Below are 10,084 nucleotides of genomic sequence, written 5' to 3'. Positions count from 1 at the left end.
AAAAGCTCAAAATATATCTTTAACATTTTTTTTCTTTTCAGAACTGATGTAATTTCTTGTAAATTTCTAAAGGCTGATTATTCATGTAATTTAAACATTCATAGGCAAGGGGCTTTACCCCCACATTGTTCCACTTTTAATCAAAATATTTGCAAGTTTTGAAATCATATTTTTGTTTTTTTCCCCCCATTATCATGTCCAGCATGAAGAAAATGAAACTATCAGCAGCTGAATGAGATCAACCAAAACACTGAGAAATACTACACATGTTAAAACTGATGATTTTTTTAAAAAATACTTTAAAATTGGGATTTTGTCCCCCACCAGACAAGCAGAGATTAAAGTATTTTACCAGCTGACAATGCATCAAAATGTTTAAATAATCTCTTTATGATTTTAACAAAACATGTCATTTCACCCACTTCTGTCTACAGCTGTAATGGAAAATAAAATCACAAATTCATACAAAAAGGCCACAAAGGCCAAGCCCTGTCATATTTTTCAACAATTACTCAATTTTGTGATATTCTGAAGTGTTAATCTGGATGATTTCTCATCTTTGTTGGAAAGTTTGTCAGCCTTAAAGCCTCATACAAGTGAATTTCATAACTTCTCCTATACCCAGATTTTATTCTATTTACTCCATATCTTTAAAACAATACAGTCTCCATGTTGTCATTCCCTCTCTACGTTATGAAAGTGACTTTACAGTCTTTAAAGCTGCAGAGAAAACAATCCTGTTTCCATGTTTGCTGCAGCTTCATCTCCTCAGAGGAAGCATTAAACAGCTGATCTCTTTTGTCAGGATCTCGGCTCTCTTTTCATTTCTGCGGCTGTTTGAAGGTGAGCAGCAGCAGCAGCAGCAGCTGTCTCATGTGGGACCTGTGACTCCCTCACACTCCTTAAACAATCCCACAAGATTGCTCGCAAATGTTTGTTTGATGCAAATCCGAACAAATCCGCTGCTGTTGGTGGACACTCGCTGCGCTGTTTGCGCGTCTTGGCGCAAACATGCTTAATGTCCTGGTCTGCAGATATTTATTCAGCTGCTGAAATTTACATAAAGAGAGAAAGAGAGAGAGCAGCTGTAACTCTAAACACGGTGTGTAATGAATATCGACCAGGTTCAGTGTAACTGATCACTATGATTGGAGGAATTATTGAGAAGATTCGTGGATACGTTTTTTTTTAATTTAAGACTTTACTCATCGTGATTTTTATTTATTATAATGCATCCTATTTGGTTACTTTAGAGGCAAGATGGCTGTTCAGTGTATAAGTAGAAAAAAGAAGAATGGAAAATGATATTTCCTTCTCTTTTAGTGTTTTAAGCGTCTCGTGGCTTTTTGACGCATCTTTTGACTCTTTCAACAGGATGAGCACGTGACACCTCTTTCAAAACTCTGACGTGTTTTGAGCATTTTCGTGATACTTCTCTTCTTTTAGTTTACACGAAATATGGTAAAGCACAGCTGAGATTTTCAAAGCTTATAGCACATATTTATGTCTGTCTTCATATAGAAATCATCAGTTTAGTCCTAATATGACATTAAATGAAATTAAGCAGTGGAAACTTGAGCTACAGGACTGTTTGTCAAGTTTAATGTCGACCAGATATACCAGATATTTTCTATTCTTCTTATCTTGTAAAGCCGATAAACTCAATAACGTTTAATGTCACTATCACTCTAAATCAAACTTTCTAATTGTGCTGATCAGAAACTAATCAGGGGTTTAATTCGTAATAAAAATGAAAATTATTGGTCAGCCTTCCTTGGAGCAGTTTCAAACACTGAAGTCCTCACAGGCCTCCAGAAAACCTCTTAAAGCCCGATGTGTCTCTATTCTCCTTTAAGATAAAAATCCACAAATTTTGTCTTAATTGAAAAAGGCAGAAAGGCGCACGCGCTGTCTTCTGGGGGCTAATTTGTTTGCACAAGGTCGGTTTATTTTTATTGGGGCAATTTATTCAAATGAGCATGAAGCCCGTGTTCCTTCGCCCTCAGTGCGGCCTTCACGGTGGAAAATCCTGCTGCTCAAAACATCCTCGGCGAGATTTCTTTTTCTTCCTCTCCCTTCTTTAACGTGCGTTTGTGCCTGTGAGCACACATCCACACTCTTACATGTGACCCCCTAACCTGGCCCCACCTACGTAATTACCGCATCAGAGGCGCTGAAATTCCTGCAGGTTATTTTGGAGGAACAGACTGAGGGCGCAGGAGTAATTATCGCGCCATTACAGCGCTGCATTCAATTACGCCTCGATCAAATGTCTCCCGGCTCGATATTTAGGGCTTTTTAACGCCGCAGTTTAAAAAGAGACACTTGGTGTCCCTTAAGCGAGGGGAGAGATGTTAGTGTTTCAATTTAAAGCCGGAGACAGAGAGGATTAAACCGGCTGCTCTCTTAAATGGAAATGTGCCGTTCACGGCTTGTATTAATTACGGACTCATTTGCATTTAGCATGTTTATAATTAGGAAAAAAGTAACTCAACAAGCTTTTGAATAAAAGTATGACTAATTCACATGAGAGAAAACAGGAATATCGAGTCTGTGATTTGCTGGTGTACATGCATCTAAAAAACAAGCAGAGTAAAATAAAAGTTGACTCCCTGTTGGGAATCAAAGTGAGACATAAATATGACTTAACGGATCTTTATTGGATGAACATGTATGTAAGGGTGGTCGCCTTAAAGATACATTCAACATCTCACTCTTTTGGAGCTTTAAATCCACATATCCTCTCCAAAAATTAAAAAATGCTCTGACTCCAATATCAAGCCAAGTGCTGCGTTCAAACATGTCCAATAAATCACCACAATGCCCAAGAGAGGAGGTCTGCTTTAAAACCAAGAGGCTAGAATAATAATATCCGGAAAACATTCGCCCAGAGCTCCTTTCTGCAGCTGTTTTTAGTTTTTTCCAAGACATTTCAAATTGTCAAAACATTTTTTCTGAGTAAAACAACGGATATAAAAACTGAACTTTATGGCCAATTTGTTCTCTTTGGAATATTTGGAAAGATTTACATACAGGGTTTTTCTTTTTTTTTTCTCCCAAAGTGGTAATAAACAATTTCAACTTCAGAAAAAAACACCAACTAAACATGGTCACTGTAACTGACCCAAATACATATTTACATATTTCAGCTGCTTGATGTAGCTGACTAAAAATCTCTGTCATCCTAAAATAACAAATTTCAGAAATAAAAACTATACAGGGTTTGATTGGGTGGGTTGGAGGTAAAGAGGGGCACTGCAGGCAGTTCCTGTCGGTGCAGCAGAGGGGAAAATATTCCTCCCATCCAGAGAGCCAGAGAGCTGGTGGTCAAAGGAGTTTGGTTGAAATGTTTTTTTTTTTCCTAGAAAAACAGTTTAAGATCATCCTTGAAGCGGCTTCATAAAAAACCCCACTCTTCATCCTCAGGAAACTGCTCCTGATTATTTCTCTTCATCAGACTTTACTGTTTCTCTTCATTTTTATTTTATTTTTTAAGGACATGGAGGAAGAGAGGGAGGAAAAACAAAGTCCAATTGTTGAGCATTCCTGCTGCTTTCTTTGTTATCTCATGGTTCATAAACTCTTTTTGTCTTTAAAACAAGCAATAAGCTGATGTGGAAAATAAAAGAAGAGGGAGCAGGCGAGCAGGGAGGGAAAAAAGCCAGATCACAAGACTTGGAACCTCCAGGAGGCCTGGTCTTTGTAGTCCAAGCAGTCTGTGGCGTTAAAGTTGAGCTTCCATGAGGAGGCTGCAGTCTGCTCTTTGTAATCCAGGCAGTCAGACGAGTTAAAGGCCAGGCTGGAGCCACCGTACGCCTGGTGGTGATGGTGATGGTGGTGGTGGCCTGAAGACTGGCTGATATGGTGGTGCGGGTGGCCCGACATGGTGGAGGCCGTCATGGGGCTGAGCTGGTGGGGGTGGTGGTGGTGGGAGTGCATAGGGGCCAGGTAGGAGCCGCAGTCCACACCGCTGAAGTAAGAGCTGGACGGGGCCGGGTAGCCCTGGCCATAGCCTGGTGTCTGGTTGTAGGACATGGGGTAGGAAGTGGCTGCGGCGGCCGAGCCAGACACTGAACGCTGCATACAGGAGGCGTTAGAAGGGGGTCCAGGTTCAGGGAGCGGGGCCACAGCGGGAACAGGAGCATTTCCAGGGGAGATAGCAGGGCTCCAGATGGAGGAGACGGTGCTGATGGAGGTAGAGGTGCTGCTAAGCGCCGCCGGGCCTGTGTGGTTGGTGGAGGAGGATGAAGAGGAGGATGAGCCCGTACTGGAGACGGCAGGAGGTGTGAACTGGCCGCTGCTCTCAGACCCAGTGCTCTCCCTGGCCGGAGAGGACTTCTTCTTTGGCGGCCGGGCTTTCGTGCTGCTGCCGCTCTGCTGCTGCTGGCGGCACTTGGCCCTCCGGTTCTTGAACCACACCTACAAGCAAGAACACCAGCCAGGAGTTAGCCACCATACACACAACATCAACATTTCATACTAAAAAGATACTCCCAGGCCATGCTGGGAGTACATTATGGAGGAAAATTGGGGGTTATTAGCCATCGAGGTTCTTTTCCACCCTGGCCCCTTGGCTCGGACCAGCCAGGGGTCTAATTTCATACTAGGTAGACGGCTCTAAGATAACAGGCTATTGGGTTTCACCACACAGTAGGGTAACTCTAGAGCACAGAGAGGGTAGGATCATGTAGAGCGTTTTGTTTCACACACACATTCAGAGAATAACTCGAGTTGTGTGAGAGAGAGGCTGGCCTTGGTTTTCCCCTAATGCCTTTCAAGAGTAGAATTTGTTCAACATCACACTACACCTGGTAGGTGTTTGTGGAAGTATTTGCTGGTAAACTCCTGGCCTCTTCAATACAGATCCCATATTAAGGGTCAGATTACACTGCCTGAAGTTCAGTTTACATCAAATAATACTGAATGGATTCAGCTCCTAAAGAGAGCCTGAAATCTGAAAGGTCATTTTGTAGGTATCAATATGTACAAACTGTTTTTTCATCTTAAAACGCCCAAATAAATGAGAGGTGAGTTACACCAGAAAACAGAAGTGGGAAAGTTGAAATTGTTTAAATGACCACAGTAACCAAAACACTCAGCTCCACTGAATAGTAATATACACCACAGTAATTCCTTAACAAATTCATCTAAGGAACTATAACTCTATTATCTCACTATTATCGATTTAATAAGGATCCATTGGTTTGTTATTATCCAGTTAAAAGGAGCTTAAACCATTGAAATTATGAACTCAGGGAAAATTACCCCACCCTGCTACCATTTTAATCCCAAGCAAGTTATCTTTATAAATCCCTGCAAAATGACACGAGAATGTAAGGTATTAGTTTTATTTAGCTGCTTATTTTATCGGATATAAAAGACACCGAAAAATAACTAGGCCAAGATACATAAACGTAAGCTAACTAGCAAGCTAACAGTTAATTTAAAAACACGAATTACACCGCGGTAAATGTTCATTGTTGCCTAAATAGTTTATATTTGCAAAAACAGGTTTGGTCCTCAGAGAATGACAGGGAAAGAAATAAAAAGAAAAACAGCACATGTTGAAGTAATAACTTAATTTTGAGCAGGGACTGAATCAACGACTAGCTTAATTTATGATTAGGAATTACCGGAAGTTGACACCTGGTTAGTCTGGGTCAAAACCACGTCTAGAAGTTGGCCCAATTTTTTACGGTAACATACCAAAATAATGTCTAAGAGATAAAACGGCGATTCAGGAGGAGATAATGGTATTTTTAAAATTCCCCATATAAGAATATGGTCAACTATGTCTGATAGCACTAACACTAATTTAGCTCATAAATTAACATGCCTCCGCGTTGAGCACGTGGCTCATAATGTGTGACTTTTCCACAGCTTCACAACACATGGAGATGCAGCAGGAATTAGTGCTTATTTTTTCACCTGGACTCTGGACTCGGGCAGGTTGATTTTCAGCGCGACCTCCTCACGCATAAAAATATCCGGGTACCGGGTTTTGGCAAACAGAGCCTCCAGGACGTCGAGCTGAGAGCGGGTGAAGGTCGTCCTCTCCCGCCGCTGTTTCCTGGGAGTCGCTGCAGAAAATAACATCACCAGAGAACCGTCAGTAACACCGTTCAGTGCCACATTCAAACACTAAATAATGCCTATAGCACAAATATGTTTAGATGCTCTGCCTCTACGTCACAGTGCCCAGGTAACAGGTGGGAGAAAAAATAATAATCAAATGACGTCACGGATTAGCAACAAAATTTGGGTAGGTTACAATAAATCGATGTAATAATGGGGGGAAACCTAAGAGAAGCATCTGAACTTTAACATCACGTCTTAAAATGTTAAGGCCTACTATGTGAAATATATTAAATAAGCTACAGGTTAAAGTTACGTCACTGTAACAAATATGTTTTATATTTTTATAATCTGGACTTTCTTAGCAAATTATTTAAATGGGTAAAATACGTAAAGTTGGACGTCGCACAGCCAATTATTAAATAAATGTTTAAAATTGCAGCACCAGTATGAAGGCCTGCTGGTGTTGTTTTTGACTGGGACTCAGTTTAAAATAATTAGTCTAATTTGTGTCCTGTGGCCCACGACATAAAGTTTCGCCCCATAGAAAAGCCTGATTCAAAAATGTCACAGTTGACTGTTGGCCTATTATTAACCTGATATTAAAAGATAGCTACCACGCCTTTATTTAGGGTTGAAAAAATCTTTGACATTTTTCTCTATGATGATTTTTTTATTTAATAATTTCTTGACCGTTTTTTAAATGTGAGAAAAATAGTCATCTGGTAAATTTTAGGTTATTTTCCTATAGGCTCCCACTCTTCTTGTCCTGTTTCTGTTAAGCGACCTTCATCGCTGCAAACTGGTCCAGACTGGATCCATTCATCTTTAAAAGGTGTATGTGTGAGGGAGTGAGTGTGTCGTACCCGGGTAGCCCACTGACGGGTGCAGCAGGTCCATGGCAGCGCCGCTCAGCCCCAGGCCGTTGACGCCGTAGGGGGGCTGTTTGAGGTAGGACATCATGCTACAGGCGGTCACTGCTCCACCCAGCTCAGGCCAGTGGTTCGATTTCCCCCGATGCTGCAGCTTGACGGGACAGGAGACCAATCCAAGACACTGCGCACACACACATAGGATAAAAAAATATTAGAAACATAGAATAAAATAAAATAAATATATCAGCAGTGAATACCTTTAAAGTGAACAGACTTTGTCTGCGTGAATGTAAAAAATATTTTTTATGTTGCATTTATACGATTTATTATAACAGCTATGATAAGCTTTGGTAATATGTTAAACTTAAAAAAATCCCTCAGTAATAATTAGGTATCAGCGGATTAAAATGTTGAATTAATGAATAATAAAGCCATGATTTAGAAACACCGTGTGCACATTAAATCCCTTCAGGAGTATTGGGTTTTTGGTCAGAGGATAACTGGGGTTAAATGGCTGCTCAGCCCGCTCACACACACTGACAGAGAGGAGAAAGGAACCCGCAGAAAAACGGATTTACTCACACATCTCTGAAACCTAGAAGGACACGAAAAGTCTAAAAACTCTTCTGACCTTTTATTTTCAATAAAAACACTTGAACGAAATTGAACTCATTCATGTCTGAGCTCACAGGAGTGCTTTAGAAAAAATTAGACTGTGTTTTAATATGGGAAATAGGCTTCCTGTTTGACATGGTCATTAATTATTCACTCATCTATTGACATCTGTGGTGTAATTCATAACATTAAGGACCTGAATGCACGGTGGAAATAGGCCTAGATTTGGTCTGACTTTGCTGACCTTTAGGTTAAAAAAAAATCTAAACACTGAAAGGATTTTAAAAGAGGAATCTGATTTGTAAAATTTCAGGAAAACACTGGATTTTTATTTTGTTATTCGGTTAATTTTTTTTTTTTTCAGCGAGTGTGTTAAATCAGTTTTTACGTTAAAAAAAGAAGTAAGAAGAAAAGAATGAAAAAAAAAAAAAAAAATCTCGGTGCTCCTGCGAGTTAATTGTGTGTTTGCTGGACGAACGTAAAAATTTAGATTTTGTTTTTATTTTAATAATCAAGATCGTCTGAAGTATTAGTTCAGCATTAAATCTAGAGGGTTATGGCTTCGTCAACTTTGGATGTGTTTTGGCTCATACAGGCTCCTGTACATCCCCAGTACTCGGCTCAAAACGTAAAAAAATATTCAAAACTCTTTTTCACATTTTGGCTTAAAACTCGTCTTTATTGTTTATTTGTATGTCGTAAAAGGGGAATCAATATGTGAGATTATTTCTACTTTTTCTTAAAGGTCATTCCACTCATTTTAACATAACTCACTGTAAACTTTATTCTCCTGGACGTTTAACTCCCACTGAAGAAAATAATAATAGAAGAAAAGGTTTTTTTCATTGCTACCAAATCTTCTTTAAACAGACATGATGTAAACTAATGTTTTCTGTGTAACTTATGCTGGTTCTGTTTAAATCCAGTAGGCCTGTCTGTTAAACTAAAACGTACTTATTTATTTATTTATTTATTTATTTCAATGCCAGTATTAAGTTAGATTTTTCCCTTAATGAAACAGACGAAACTTCAACATTTAACTTAGGAATAAAACAAACACCCTTAGACGGCTGCCTCAAAACTTCACAGTAGGAAATCAAACAGCGTGACACTGATTTAAGAATCCAACTTCAGATTTGACGTTTAGAAAAGTTGAGCGTTGCTGGCGGAGGCTTCTAGGTGTAAACCAGTCTGTAAACTGGTGTTAAAGTTTGACTTGGACTCTCAGTGATAACAAAGCCTACAGTTTTAATGTTGTGAATTTAGTTATCTGCTCTATGGTGGGACTTTATTTGAACAATGAGCTTAATGAGAGTGACTAAAGCAAACGTGAACCGAGCCAGCGTGTACGCAGCGGCTTCAAAGCCGCTCTGCAGCCCTGCCAGGCCGGAGTGAAAGGGGCCGAGATCTCGGTGCAAATGAACTCAATTAGAATTTAGATGAGACCTCCGGGGAGAGAGGGCGATTCACAAGAGCTCTTATCTGCAAAATAAATTAAGAAAAACCAAAAACACACCTTCTCCAATTATCCACAGAGTGCTCCAAACGTTTTAAGAGCCAACTGCTCTTAGAGACGGAGTGGATTGGAATAGAAATATTAAAATTATCTACTCTGGGAGAAGTTGACTCAATCTGTCCGCGTCAGGTCGCAGTGCTTAAATCATTAATTGATTTCTGCGTTAAAATAGACGTTCAACTGTGCTGCTGGAAACCAAGCAAAACCACATGTCATGGTTGAACGCGGAAACTTGTCCTGCAAATGTTGCGCTTTTTGTTTAAATGACTTTTGATAGTTGGAGTAAAATTACGCACAAACTGGAATGATCTGCGTGAAGTTAGAGAGATAAGTGGAGGAACTTTACCTTGTTTTTCTCCTCTTCCCTTCTCCCGAGCTCTCGGGCCACAAGAGACGAGCGGCAGTAAAATTATCCAGCAGTAGGAAGTCTGCAGGGCAACAAAACTCAAACAGCAACAGCAGCAGACTCGCTCAAAAACAAACAACCGCGTGCAAAGCGAGCAGCATCACGGACAAACGCGCGCTTCTCTGCACACGGACGTCACCGCGTCCTCGGTGCGGTTCCTGGTGTTTTTACAGCCAAATAAATCAAACTCATTTGCTTTCAGGGGGCTTGTCGCTGTCTGTCAGAGTGTTAAGGTGATTTCAATGTAGACGGATAGTAGAAGATTGATCACCTTCTCTCCGCCCTGCGCCTCTATGAGCGGAGGACACCTGCGGATCCGCCTCTCGCAGCCAATCAGCGCGCGCAACCAAACTGACGGACGGCGTCGGCGGCCTATGGGCGCTCAGGAGCAGACGGGTAGAGCCCACTCCCACTTAACCCCCACACGCCTCCTCCTCCTTGGTCCCGGTCCCGAGACCAAGGTTTTTAAAAAGATGGAAATGTTTCACAGGCCTGCAGGAGGACGAGTTAGCCTCTGTTGTGCGTAGAAGTGCGTAAAGGCGGAAAGCTGGTTGATAGAAAGGTTCTTCTTTAATTACTGAATCGACAAGATGTCCT

General features: G+C 40.8%; 1 protein-coding gene across 1 annotated transcript; it reads right to left on the bottom strand.

Annotated features, from left to right (window-relative positions):
- Positions 1-2,639: 2,639 nt before the first annotated feature.
- Positions 2,640-9,757, bottom strand: otx1 (orthodenticle homeobox 1). The gene is made up of 4 exons (XM_041790375.1): positions 9,428-9,757; positions 6,942-7,131; positions 5,929-6,080; positions 2,640-4,419 (listed from the first exon to the last, which is right to left on the bottom strand). The coding sequence occupies exons 2-4, from the start codon at positions 7,036-7,038 to the stop codon at positions 3,667-3,669; spliced, it is 1,002 nt and encodes a 333-aa protein (XP_041646309.1). The 5' UTR covers positions 7,039-7,131; positions 9,428-9,757; the 3' UTR covers positions 2,640-3,666.
- Between the last annotated feature and the right edge of the window lie 327 nt (positions 9,758-10,084).

Source organism: Cheilinus undulatus, linkage group 6 (assembly GCF_018320785.1).
Source record: "Cheilinus undulatus linkage group 6, ASM1832078v1, whole genome shotgun sequence".
Lineage (NCBI taxonomy): Eukaryota > Metazoa > Chordata > Actinopteri > Labriformes > Labridae > Cheilinus > Cheilinus undulatus.
Note: the sequence above shows the minus strand (reverse complement) of the source record. Positions and strands in the feature narration are given on the sequence as shown.

Bases quoted from the DNA above. Each gene is read 5' to 3' on its own strand.
- otx1 (XM_041790375.1), bottom strand. From the start codon at position 7,038: ATGATGTCCTACCTCAAACAGCCCCCCTACGGCGTCAACGGCCTGGGG. The intron at 6,081-6,941 runs GTACGACACACT...TATTTTCTGCAG, and splicing joins CCCGTCAGTGGGCTACCCGG to CGACTCCCAGGAAACAGCGG. The intron at 4,420-5,928 runs GTGAAAAAATAA...TCTTGCTTGTAG, and splicing joins TGCCCGAGTCCAGAGTCCAG to GTGTGGTTCAAGAACCGGAG.